Genomic DNA, 14497 nt, shown 5'->3' with positions numbered 1-14497 from the left:
TTTGGACTATTCTGGAGACAAAGCTAAGTGTGGACTAGCCATTGATTTGAAGAGTTGTTTGCTTTTGCAAGGATTTATACAGAAATCACAAATATTCTTGCTTTAAAAAAACTACTTGGCATGTTTAACCCAGAATTCAGGTAGAATCACTACCTAAATGAATGCAAGGAATGATTTAGTATTTCTAGATGAATAAAAGTGAAGATGATGAAATATAAATCTAAAAAAGGGAGGGTGGTTAGAAATACATTTCTTTTTTCCCTCTCAAATCTCCACTACTTTTGACAGCTCTGCGAGTTTGAAACATAAAACGTCTGAAATGAGAAGAGCAGACACTTACAAATATATGTTTTTAAACCAGTAAGGTTTTTATGACTTTGGCTTCAAAGAGGACATATGAGGGCATGACGCTGCCTGCAAAGACCCATCCCTGTGTATTCTCTTATCCTGAAAGACTTGCCGTGTAATGTTTCAACCTTCCAACTCCATACAACGAATCCAACTCCCAATTCACTAGCCTTTTTCTGAAGGTGACTGAGTCCTTTTGCACCACCAATGGCATCCAAACTGAACAGATACCCCAGCACAGCGGCTTGAGTTATTGGAAACTAGTAAATGCAGGATCTTGACAGTAAGCTCTGTAATGTGAGACCAACTCATATATTCTACATTTGTTCATTTGCTATGTAATAAACTTACCAGCCATACAGTTTTAAGTCAGCTCATCACAAGCTTGGTGGTGTTGCTTACCTAATAAAATTAATGTGATAAAATATGTTTAAACTCCAAAACTTAACCCCTATCCTGCTGTATGGGACACAAGCGTAAGGGAAAAAAAACAAAACCAAATTTTTATTGGATTGTCAATAAAGAGAGAGTAAAGTAGATTTAATTCAAGTAAGACAATAATAAAATCTCTTACTGAAATGAGACCGTGCTATATAGTCATTCTTACTATGGCAAGATAAGTCCAAGGTTCAGATCCTCATTGGCTTGAAGAGAGGTGGGAGACAGGGCAGACTGTGAGAAGGTACTCAAGATCAGTAGACCTCAGTAGTCTAACCTGTACCAGGCCCTTAAATGGTTCCTTGAAGTGAGAAAGGCCTAAAGAGCCTGTTTACAATCCAACGCCCTTCATACAAGGAACCTCAGTGGAAATAATTGTCACTGCGTTCTCCTCCTACTACTGCCCCTTCAGGTCAGTTAGCCCTATACCTCTCTTTCCTTGCTATGGGATCATTAGGTCACGTAGACCATAGGGAGAACAGAAAAGCGTAGGATCCTCAACCTGCCTGGGAGAAAAAAGAGGACTGGCTAAGTATTTGGTCCATTTACAGAATGGACTACATCTGGCTCGCTACTCATGTGGCATTACATCAAAAAGAGCTGATTAGACTGTTAGGAATTAAAAGTTAATTCCATTCTGCAAATCACAGCACCAATCAACATCCAGTCAAGGAATAACATATTTTCCATCAAGTACCCATGCAGTTCTCACTGATACCAACTGGAAACAATGTACATGGAAAGCATGATCAGTCTGTCCTCTTGCTAGCATGGGGGTATGCACACTATTAGAAACAAGCCCTAAGGAACCTCCATATTTCTACAGATACATCCATGTGGATGTTTACCGTATCTTCTTTTCACAGTAGCTTTAAGCACACAAAGACCAAGACTTTTCTCTTAAAAAAAAGGATAATCCAGACATTTCCTCCTCTTTTTGCCAAAGTTTCATGAATTTGAAAAGTTTCTGTAGTGGTCTGTTTGAATGAATTGCATTTTGAGATATTTACAAGCATGTGCACTAATATTTTTCACTAAAAACTTATACTTTAGATTTACATTTTGCTATCATAGTTTCCTACCCAGTCTCTAGCCATAAAAGAGAAAAAATAAAAGTTCCCAAAATAAAAGCAGAATTTACACCCTGTGTGATGTGTTTGTGTATGTGTATGTATGCACGCGTTTGTGCATGAGTGCTGAAGGTTTTTATTTGTGATGTTACAGATTCAGGCTTCACAAAGTGAGTTTTAACATCTGAACAATAACAGCAGCAATAACAGATTCACGAACACTCCCTCTCTATAAATGTTTAGGGAAATATGCACTGTATTTTCTTTATGAGAATATAAACACTGACTCTCTGGGTATCGTGCTGATATTTTGTAGTGGGTCATTACTGCAGCTGACAAATCAGGAGGTACTTAAATGTAACAAGGACTGGAAAGAATTTATAAGGCCTTTATAAGCAGAGATTTCACTCGCTTTCCCTAACCCCTATTTAACTACAGAGCCTTTCTAATGCCACACAATACAATTTATTGTTACTATTAGAAGTAGCCTATCCAAAATTATTAGCGGGGTGCAAAGAAAGAAATGAGAAATTAACAAAGGAATTGGTTATTAAAGTAGAGGCCATGCTTTTATACTATAAAAAACAAAAGAGTGAACACAGTTCTTTTTAACTTAGATATTTTACTATCTTTTAACAAATCATTATTAAACCCAGAAATATATAAAATAGTGCGATTTATCATGAACAATCAGTGATTTATAAATTATTATATATAGTACATTTCAAGCTTTCCATTGCTTTTTAAATAGAAGTCTGCACTGATTCCCATTAGGGCATTGTGGTACTAAGGTAAAATAAATAATCATAGTAGCAGGACAGGATACCATTTGCTGCAGAGAGGAAATATCACATTTTAAATCTATGCTATCCTGGATCTTGGCCTAAACACAACACATTCTGCACTAGAGAAAACCTGTGTATCATGTAAATGCATATTTGAATGAGCTAAGCCTGCAACTAGCCTCAGCGCTCTTTCCTCTCCTAGTATCTGAGTGCAGGCTTTCACAGCAGCGAAGGGTGAGGTTCTGGCAGACATAGATGCATGTATTTGAGGTTTCTTTTGAGATACTCTCTGCTTCCTAAATAGCTACTGAAGTAGGGTCAACATGAAGGTAAAAATAAAGTCTCCCAGCTGCTATGAGGTATATTGGAAGCTATATTTTGACCTTTGGTATTCAACCTATGTCAATGCAGCTGAGACAGACAAGCAATGACACCACAGAGTTTGCATCTTGTACTATTCAAAAAGCAAAAATGCTAAGTGTATGCTCAGTTTGGTGTGTCAAAACATATGAAACTAGAGATGGTGATGAGCGAATGTACCAAGCTATGTTGTCTCTTTTGACTTTCTTACCTCATTTACATAGACCCAGTGACTATCCTTTGATGCAAGGTTGGTTTCCACAGCCTACAAAAATAAACAGAAATATAATAATAAAAATAAATAAAACATATGAAACATATTCCAGAAAGAACTTAGATAAAAAGGTACTATAAAGCTCATTTTGATTGCTTTCATTGCTATTGGCATTGTTTCAGTATAGTTCTTTTCATCTCTTCCAGAGCTGCTTCATGGAACAGTATCTTAACGGTGGTAGTCACGTTTCTCTGACTTCAGTATCTAAACCAAAGTACCCTGTACCATGAAGATATTCCCTAGACGTACCATAAAAGCATACTAGAGCAGGGTGGTACATCAACATGGTAAGGGATCCTATGATGAACAGCTGCACACAGAAGATGCAATTTGTGAGATTTAACTTCCATATATCTAATGCATCCTAGTAGGCTGGGTTTCTTTTCAATATGTCTCCCAAAATATACTGCCTCTGCCTCGTTACAACTCTGATAGTTTAACTGTTAGCTAACCTATTTAATGAAAAAAAACCACTCTGAGACACTCAAGTGAAGTTCATATGAGTCATCCTCTTCATATTTACGTAAGACCCAAGAGAAAGTTATGATTAGCATGGACACTTTTTCTGGCTTCCTGGTGGGGACTTGGATAATCACTACATATTATAAAGAAACAGGCAATCTCATCTGACAGTATATTTATCCATACACATATAACCCTCGTGGTTCACTAAGATGCTAAAACTGGGAAAGACTGCTAGCACGAACAGCACTACTAGTACTGAGGACTTCAGTGGAAGGATAGGGCAATATACATAGAAGTTTCTAACTGCCTCCTTTGTTTGACATCGATAAGCTCACTTCAGGATATTTTATAGTCTAATAAAGCAATATCAAGCATCAAGAGGTGTACACTACAGCGATAATGATATTGGTAATGTCCTGCTTAACACACAGCTAAACAACTATTGTGGATTCATCTCACCTAATAAAACAGGACAGTCTCAGCGCACACATGTATTTCAGGAGGCAGCTCATTACACAAAGTTTTGAATGTCCCTGCCTTCAACCACTTCTTTCTTCTGTGCCAGTATGACCCCATTTATTGAACAGATATTCTTAGGGCTGTGTTATAAATGGCCCTGTGAATCACTGGAATGAACCTGGTTAAACCAACAAATACAGATGAACAAAATACTTCCAGTTACTGGTTTTTAACCTGGATAATTTCCTCACCCTGTTCATTGTGTGTGGCCTCAGAAACAATTGCACTGGTACAGAGAGGCTCTATAGACTGCAGCACTGGGCTGGGCAGGAACATCATCAACCACCTTCCTCTCCAAAACACATTTGCATAGTAAGCCTCTCAGACATTTAGCATCAGACAGGATGAATCACCTTCTCTCACGACACTGACTACAGATGACTGGCTTAGAATAAACGCCCACGACTTATAAGGTTGCAGTGAAATGACAAGTTATCCATCCTTAATATAGGCAAAGGGAGTACTGTTACCTGAGCCTAACAAAAAACAAATCAAAAACTGGCTAAGTAGCCAACACCGACATTTTTAGCATTACTCTTAGTTTATACTGTGTTAAAAAAAAAAAGGTACAAATTATTTGCCTAAGTAATTGTGTTTTAAAACTTTACTCATTTGTGCAGCCCACACAAACCTAAGAGAAAGTTGTGGGCAACACATATACCTTAATCTATTTCTTCTGTCTACAAGGTGAAGTACTCCTTTAAAGAGATAAAAATCCCAACAGAGAAACCACAAAGCAGTCGAAAGAGAAAAATCAACACAGACAGGGCACAGTATTTCTCATCATCATCATAAACAGCATTATGGGAAATTAACTATCCCTGGTGTCAAAGCAGATGAGAACCACTAGAGACAACACTTCTGACAAGATAATCTTCTCCTAAGCATGCAGTGAAAAATTGTCTCCCTTGGTAATTGTCTCCCTTGTGTTTCTTTTAAGCTGGCAGGAAAATTAAACTGACCACCTAATTGAGGAATTGCAGCTATCAGGAAAGCTAGCAGTAATGGAAGCGAGGACAAAAACTTGTAGATTTTCTCCCTATTCACCCCTCTAATATATTCAGACAAAGCCAAAATAGCCAGGTGCTGTAACATATAGAGGAAAAGCAAAGTGCTGCCAACATTAGCAAAGCAGAACTAAATAATGCTCAGGTGCAGAGTTATTGCACTGGCTATATTTTGTGATTTATTTGCAACAGTGAACAATTTGTATGAATAAATGCTAAGTCTGGGGAGCCACAAGAGCCAGGGAATTTGAAATGAATCATTGCAACTCATTCTTCTGAGATCACATATCTGGGCCAAAGTTTTTAAAATGAGATGCCTAAATTTAGATTACTAAGAGTTTATCTTTAGTCATCAGAGTGCTAGACCATTCAGCACCTCCTACAGAAGTCAATGGCTCTGCACTCTGAAAGGCTGAAATGTATTTAGAAACATAACCATAGGTAGGCAAGTTTAAATATCTATAAATATCTTCTGTTTAGAGCTGCAACACATAGCATGAAGCATTATTCTAAACCCAGACACGCTGAGAGGAAGCAGAAACATTTTGTGCTTCAGATTTTGCACCATATTTACAGACTGGCTGTCCTAAAGAATCCCCAAATGAACTATTGAAAGACACATCTGGAGGTTTAAACCTCCCGATAGCGCTGGTATATTGGAGGTGTATTGCTGGAGGCTCATGGAAGTTAAGCAGTGTGAAGAGCATGGTCCTGAAGACCTGTGATATTGTAAAAAAATTTATTCAGAATTCTCAGAATAAGAAAGAAATTACATATTTTTAAGTTATGGAGTTTCTTTTTCTTTAAAAAGGAAAAAGTATCAGCACTTGGGAGATTATGGTCATCCACTTTTAATTAGTTTTTAATTATTTAAGCTCTTCAAGATCTTGTCATTTGTTTAAGCTTGTGCCTCCATCCATTCAAAAAGAAAAAAAAAATTGTCTATGAAACATACTGAAGGATCTATTACAGCCTATTTCATAAATGCACTCTGTATTAAAGAAAGAAGGCTAGGAATTTGTGTGATCACTGTGGCTGAGGAAAAGCTCTGCCAGCTACTGGGACAGGATTCATGTGCCAAAATAAGTTATGGGTCTTTTTTTGTGGAAAAAATATTAATATACATGCAAAATATGTTAGCTCTTTATATACTCTATATACACATAGGGTCCAGTTGACACTTGGGAGTAATGCCTCACAACATGTCTATCAAATATAAAATCTGCTTTTGAGATGAACAGCACACTGGGAATTAAAAAGCATCCATCTTTTCTTTATTTTCTCTTAGACTAGCAAATAGCTTCTACAAATTTGGAAAAAAGAGGGGGGTTTGAGACTGTATGCCCTTCTTCCTCTCCAACTACATTTCAACAGCCAAATGTTAACATGCAGCACCCAAACAAGAGAATTATAATTCACTCAGTGGACCACTATTAATGACAACGTATAAATGATATCAGAATTGGGCCAGACTGGGAAGAGGGGAGGGCAAGCACTGCATGTAGAAAACTGTTTATAATTTCTCAGTAGAAAGCATTTGCAATAGAAATGAAATAGGGCAACACTGAAAATCAAAATATGAGCGTTAAGATTTCAGATCTCATACCAACAATGATAAAAGAAAAGAATAAGATGCTTCATGAAAAATGATCAAAGATATTTTAATGTATATGGCTTTGTTTACTTTTAAATGTATAACTTAAAATAATTTACTGCCAATAATCCATGACATTATTTTATTGGAATACAGTGGAGAACAAGTATTTACATTGCCTTTATGAATAAGTAACTCGGTTCATTATTTTATCTAATGGCAGTTGCAGGATTAAAAGGAGAAGTTAGGAAAGTAAGCAATAAATACTGCTATGTTCAGAAATAAAGCAATTCTGCAGAAAAAAAAAAAATTGAATAGAAACAATCCTTTCCTGACCTTCTGAAACTGAAAATATTTCCAAGTGCATAATGGCTGGCTAGTAATAGGGAAGGCTCTTCTCCTGGCTGCTTGGCCAAGGTCAGCAGCTTGGTATTAACAGCAAAAAGCAAGCTGTGTAGAAAGAAACATGGAGATGAGCAACCGGACACAGAGAGATGCTGGTGGGTGTTCAAACGGACATGGGCAGATTGTGTTCCAGTGACAGCAAGATGTGCTGAAGAGTTTAGGCTTACGTGCATCTGTGTTATAGTTACAAACCTGTTGTCTCCTTACTGTGTACCCAGGGGGACAGGCAGTAGGAATGTCTGGAAGCCCCGTAACCAATCCCAGGATCCTAGAAGGAAATGTCTTGCAGATGGCAAACACAGATGGTCCTGTTGTGTCTACGGTTTTGGAAACAAGGGCTGCCACCCTGAAATCCGTGATATAAAAGAACCACCAGAGTGTTTTGCTAGGAGGGATATAAAAGTAGTAAAGGGTATTACTTGCACACCCTTTACCTTAATGGTGATGATAAAGAGCATCATAGCTTTCCAGAAAAAAAATGAAAGAGAGGGTAAACTGGGAAGTTCACAGTTAGAAAATAATTTGGAAAGAGTGTCCTAAGAGATACCGAAAGAACACAAAACCAAATTTGTTGCCAAATGATGACTAATTACACCTGGCAGCAGAGAGCAAATACACCTGCAACACGGTGAGTGCTCCATGGAGGCACCGGCAGATACACGGACAATCTTGAGACCACAGCTCCAGGAACCAGGCCCTGGTACAAAGCTCCTCCTATGCAGCTGTCTTCCAGCTTGCAACCCCACTGCAGACCCCTCCCAACCAGACAGACTGCCAACAGCCAGCCCCCAGGATGCTTACAGCAGACAACCAGGCACAGAGCGAGCTAGCCAGTAAGCATCTGAAGAAAGAGTCTGAAGGAGACCCAAGTTCTTTTTAGAGACCAGGTCAGTGGGGGATGAGGTTAGGAAATAATCAAGGTCAGCTTTACTACTATGAAATAAGTAAAAATAAAAACAAAAAAAAACCCCAAAAAACCACCACTTTCATCACAGGCAAATATCTCAAATCTCTGGTTCTTCTGATGTCATTTGTCATCCTTCCCTTCATATTTCTAAAGCAACCAGCATGAAAATGACAGATAAACCTCTCTTTTCTCTTTTTTGGGGGGTCTTGTTTTATTATTTATAATGAAGGTAGAAGTAAAGAAGGGCTTGGGGAAGTAATCATGTCTAAATCTCAGCTCTTTGCAAATCTTTCATAAAGGATCAGTCTCAGCCCTTACAATTCATTACCTGATCACATTATATTTGCCACTAGACAGGTTTCAAAAGAAAACTGTTTCCAGCTCTTTTTTGTCCCAAGCAAGGTTGTAGCCAGTGACCTGCTTCCAAAAGCAGCTTTTTTCTTTCCCCTTTACATCCTTGGGGAATTATTTAATTACTGTCTTTTCTTCCCCCCACAAAAAAATTAGAAAAATTCTTCAGAACCATTTTGAAATCTATTATAGTAAAACAGCAATAGGGGAAAAAAAAAGTCACTACCTTCTTTATAGCATTTTGTAAGCCTTAGCCAAACCTAGCTCCAGCTGCTGACTTTCATTGCAGGAGATGGATTTATATTTCTAAAAATGGCTCTGTTCTTGATTTAAATGTCCAGGAAAACATCCTAGGAATCAGGGAACTAGTTTAGATCCCAAAGAAGAGATACAGACCAAGTTTCCAGTGCAATATGTCTGACAGTAATTAATTGGATAGTATCAAACTGTACCTGTTTATCTTAGAAGCTTTGTATATGTCTTTGGTACAAATAAGTTAAGATAGGAGATATGAAAAAGTCAATTCTGGTAAAGCAGATGGGTTCAGTCTATATCCCCTAGATACCCAATTTATATTTAGAAACTTCTTCAATTAAAATAGTGCAGTTCACATCCAGGAGTGACTTGCATAGGCAATAGAACTTCACAGAAAAACAATTTGTCTGTAGCAGTTACTGAGATACTTGCACTTCATTAGAACCTTTCTTTCCTTTGCATTTTAAATAAATACCTCTTGGCACAGTATCTCCAGAGGGGCATAAATCCTACGATTTTTAATAGATTAAAAATAAATAAATAAATAAAATAAGCATTACTAGCCACAATAAAGTATTTAAAAAATAATTTTTAAAAATCTCATTATAACACAGTGTACTAAAGAATACTCCAAACTCATACTGTTTCTAAAGCTTAATTGGTAATGGTACCATTAGTGCAGGGATTAAAATGAAATTTTCCAGGCCACAGTATGACATCCCAGCTCTAGATGAAAAGTCATAAAACTAAGACATTGTGGTGGGTTGACCCTGGCTGGACGCCAGGTGCCCACCCTCTGTCACTCCCCCCCCTCTCAGCTGGACAGGGGGGAGAAAATAGAACGAAAAGCTCATGGGTCAAGATAAGGACAGGGAGAGATCACTCAACCAATTACCATCACAGGCAAAACAGACTCAACTTGGGGAAAATTAATTTAATTTATTACCAATCAAATCAGAGTAGAGTAATGAGAAATAAAACCAAGTCATAAAACACCTTCCCCCTACCCCTCCCTTCTTCCCGGGCACAGCTTCACTCCTGGATTCTCTACCTCCTCCCCCCAGCGGTGCAGGGGGACAGGGAATGGGGGTTACAGTCAGTTCATCACACGTTGCCTCTGCCGCTCCTTCCTCCTCAAGGGCAGGACTCCTCACTCTCTTTCCCTGCTCCAGCGCGGGCTCTCTCCCACGAGAGACAGTCCTCCAGGAATTTCTCCAACATGAGTCCTTCCCACGGGCTGCAGTTCTTCACAAACTGCTCCAGCATGGGTCCCCCACGGGGTCACAAGTCCTGCCAGCAAACCTGCTCCAGCGCGGGCTCCTCTCTCCACAGATCCGCAGGTCCTGCCAGGAGCCTGCTCCAGCGTGGGCTTCCCACGGGGTCACAGCCTCCTTCGGGCACCCACCTGCTCCGGCGTGGGGTCCTCCCCGGGCTGCAGGTGGAGATCTGCTCCACCGTGGACCTCCCTGGACTGCAGGGGGACAGCCTGCCTCACCATGGTCTTCCCCAGGGGCTGCAGGGGAATCTCTGCTCCGGCGCCTGGAGCATCTCCTCCCCCTCCTTCTTCACTGACCTGGGGGTCTGCAGGGTTGTTTCTCTTACATCTTCACTCTCTCTCCAGCTGCAGTTTCTGTCCCACAGCAACTTTTCCCCCTTCTTAATTCTGTCCTCCCAGAGGTGCTACCACCGTCGCTGATGGGGTCAGCCTTGGCCAGCAGCAGGTCTGTCTTGGAGCCGGCTGGCACTGGCTCTCTCGGACACAGGGGAAGCTTCCAGCAGCTTCTCACAGAAGCCACCCCTGTAGGCCCCCTGCTACCAAAACCTTGCCACACAAACCCAGACACACAAACAGACGTTTGGACTAAGAATCTTGAAGAGGAAAAACTCAGTTGTAGTAACCTGAATCAGGACTGTAAGTTTACTTTTCTCATTTAATACAGGTTAATTAAAATTTCTAAATGTCATTTCAAAGTGAAATATGAAATCCTTCCTTCTCTAAATGATAAAATGGGAATTTAAAGAGGTTCCATGACATACTTTTTCAGATCAGAAAATTCACTGAACCTGACCCTTTCTTACTGAATGTCATTCTCCATGAAGAATTTGTGCTTTTAATAAAAAGGGTTTTGCCAGAAATTCTATATTCTTTCTTTTTCTGAACATCTTCCTATAAATGTGCACATACACACTTCTTAAAAAACACTTAGCAGGCTCACTGAGTCTATTTTTCAGTGATCACTACCTCATGTCAAAGATACAGTTAATTTCCCTACACTTACAACAGAAGCTGTCAATTCCAATCTTGGTACATATTAGCTTCATACAAGTGATTAATGAACCACAAGCATAAAGTGCTTTTAACATCCACATTTCTTGATAATTCACTGTACGTGTTACTTCATTCTTGGTCCACAGTCTATAAACATATTACTAAAAAACGTCATTCAATGGGGACATTTTTTCAAGTTATTGTGCACTATTACATTAAAACATGAAGCCTGATATTTCCTTGTTACTCTTTCACAGAATTGCATTGCTAAGAAAAACTATTCTTCCCTCAGTGGTACTGATGAAGCACAAGTAATTATTGAAAGGCTATCATAAGATTGGATGGTATTTTAACCATTCTGGGCTCCTCCAGTAGTATATGCCTATAAACCTGGCATATTCAGCTTGAATCTCCCGCAAAAGATAGGCCAAATTGGTCATATAGATCTCTATACTCTCCCACCCAGCCGTCTGGTCATTAGTCTGGGATAGCTAGCCAGTGTTCCTGTTCCCCACAAACTCTGTAATATTTCATTTATGGTCTCTGTCCAAACGACGCAAGATGGTCCTTTGTTGACCTCTGTCTCAGTTCCTCCACAGCTAAATAACTCAACTTAAGAAAGGAAAAAAAGAAGGGGAAGCGGGGGGGAGAGAGAAAAAGAGGAAAAAAAAAAGGGGGGAAAAAAGAAAAGTACAACCCAGAGCAAATTCTCAAATACTGTCCACAACTGAGTTCCATTTTCAGTTGCTAATAAGACATTTCACACAAACAGGAATAAATATGACCCAAACCTTCACCAGCTTTTAGCACACACCCCTACAGTTGATGAATGCTAATTAGAAGGTGTACATGACATCTTGCACAATATGATTTGATAATAACCCAAACTGAAATATACTAATAAAACATTTTAAAGTTTGTACTGCACTAGTTGCCTGTTACTTAGGTCACACGTGATCAGAAAAAACTACACCGAAGACAACCTGCATAAAAGTTTAATGTTAATCAAGTGAAATGTTGGAGAAGAAGAAAATTATAGGGAAGAGTGGGAGAAGAGGAACTATACACTGCAACTTCTCCTGGCTACATGGCTGTAATGTTCTTGAGTAACTACTATAATATATGTTACATTACCTATTGTTTTAGCCTTAATCACTTCAATGTAATGCCTTGGAATTTCTGTTTAATCTTATTCCTATTTTACAGGTAATGCTTATCATATTCAACCTCTGTTGCCATTCCATTTAATGCATATTCCACTGAAAGATGCATAAAAGTGAAGTACTGTATATGGAACTCTTCCAAAAGCATTCAGTAAGAATTTACTTTCCAAAGCTCAAATGTCACATACTATTTATAAACGTGGTAACTGTTGACCATTTAACTACGTGGCACAGTGGTGACACCGGATAATTGCACAGCTGTCAGAAAGCAACAATTCTGTAAAGACATAAATCTAATGTTCACTAAAGACCATAACCTCTCAGAAATCTTGTACTTAAATTTTTATCAAAGCCACACTCTGAGTTGACTTTGAAGACCCACTGAAATCTTTGAAAAGAATAACTAAATTTTGCTCACTTAGACACTGAATTTCTTTTTGAAGATAACAGGTTTGTACATCTATATTCTATTTTAAAAGTCTCAGCTTTTTAGAGACAATTTTGTAATGCTTTGTTAAGAACTGTACTCCTGAAAGAGCCAAACTCCAGAGAACAAACTAAAATTCATCAGAACTGGCCAGCATTTGGAGCTTGGGGTTTTTTTGGTTGGTTTGCTCTGATTCTCCTTCTGCTTCCCATTAAGAGAAGAAATCGCCACTGAAACAGCTTAGCAGTTTAAGTTTTCTGTTTGTTTGGAATGCCTACATGGGGGTGACTAGGCATAGGTATGAAGGTTGAAAATGCTTTTTCAGGCATAGACCCTGAGTAAATAAACCTATTTTCAGCATGGATGATTGCTCTCTATTCTTGTAATGAGCAGCCATTCCACAGTCAGGGTATAACACATTTCATTATATACCACTAGTCTCATACACTGTGCTTTCTCACCTCTACTCTGAAACAACAGCTTAAGCTCCAACTTCAGCTTGCACTGGTAGTTCAATATAACTTTATAGAGTTTGCACAGTTTTCCAGAGTTTGATCTTTTTGTAGGTATAAACGGCAGATGGTAATGATATCATTCAAGAAAGATGCAAACTTCTTAGCTTTCTAACGTGCACAGAACACCAAACAGTGAAAACACAACTTATACAATCCTAATTTCCTCTTTTAAAAGAATTATGTTTTGTCTCGACAGCGTGATAGTTGAAGCTCCCAGAATCATGTATCACATAAACTCTGAACTGAAAGAACCAGCTATAGGGTGAAGAGACCACTTTGTCACGAACTTAGGGTTTTAATACTGATTCATTGCCTCTGGCACAAAGTTGCCAATCACACTGCAAGGCTGTTATTTTACATAGGTTATGGGTTTTTAAACTCTATGAACTTGGAAAGGTATATCCACATCAAAGGTTACCCTGTCCGTTAGCCATCTTTTAATCTGTTCACATACATGCAATCTCCTCTTAAATCCCTTAAAAATCCTGTCTGATTTTAAAGGAAAGACGACAATGGTAGTCTTGCCTCAGCCTCAAACACAATCACTTTCAAACCAGTCCCTTTCTGCCTACAGAGCTCTTATTTTAAATTGCAAAATAAATACATAAATAAAGCAAAATACTTACAGGTCTGAGGACCTTCTTGGCAGTCATAGTGCATTTTACATGCACAAACAGTACCACAGGCTGTGTGAGCACTAAAGAACACCTTAAAGATCACCTTAACCACCTCAAACCAGAAGGCTCTTCCTGATCAGCTTTGCCAGGAGGAAAGAATATTTGCTTTTCTTTATACTGCATGATGATACTTGGCTTCTGTGAACTTGCCAAGCAATAACACTTTCAGGCTGCTCTAGGAGAAAGGAAACCCTTGGAGAGCAGTAATGGTGATAATGGAAGGGCTAACTATCCCTTTGTATGTCCAAAGTCTTAATGACTATGCAAAGCCTTACAGGCTAAACAAAGGTAAGCAAAGGCAGCAGTCACCTAGCACAGTGCACATATACAGCACACACCAATGGGAAGCGGGCATAAATAAGTTTACTTTTTTTTCCCAGATTTTTCTTCCAAACAGGTGTTCAAATATTCACCATATGTGGGTCAAAACCTGTGATGTTTTGCACCCATACTTTCTCAAAGCTTGCAGAGATGCACTGGAGCCCCTGTGGTTATCTCATTACTGCCAGTCTTTTATTAATTTAAAAATATGTATTCCATCCTTTGAAACAATTTCCACTTCATCAAACTAACACAAGCTTACATAGTGTTTGCAAAGTTATAGACAAATGGGTTTTTGAGAATGAACCTTTCTGTGTTGTCTGGAGCAACAACTTATCTCCTGACTC

The 14497-nt window shown here is 38.9% G+C and overlaps 1 protein-coding gene across 8 annotated transcripts in view; it reads right to left on the bottom strand.

Moving 5' to 3' along the window:
* Window positions 1-14497, bottom strand: part of GRID1 (glutamate ionotropic receptor delta type subunit 1) — a 562508-nt gene that overhangs the window by 130692 nt on the left and 417319 nt on the right. For all 8 annotated transcript variants that reach the window (XM_030030252.1, XM_030030245.1, XM_030030247.2 and 5 more), the window contains exon 5: window positions 3213-3266. In XM_030030252.1, the coding sequence (XP_029886112.1) occupies window positions 3213-3266 (54 nt within the window). The remainder of the gene's footprint in view (window positions 1-3212; window positions 3267-14497) is intronic.

The sequence above is a fragment of the Aquila chrysaetos genome, chromosome 11 (assembly GCF_900496995.4).
Source record: "Aquila chrysaetos chrysaetos chromosome 11, bAquChr1.4, whole genome shotgun sequence".
Taxonomy (NCBI): Eukaryota; Metazoa; Chordata; class Aves; order Accipitriformes; family Accipitridae; genus Aquila; species Aquila chrysaetos.
This window is presented reverse-complemented; position numbering and strand designations above follow the sequence as displayed.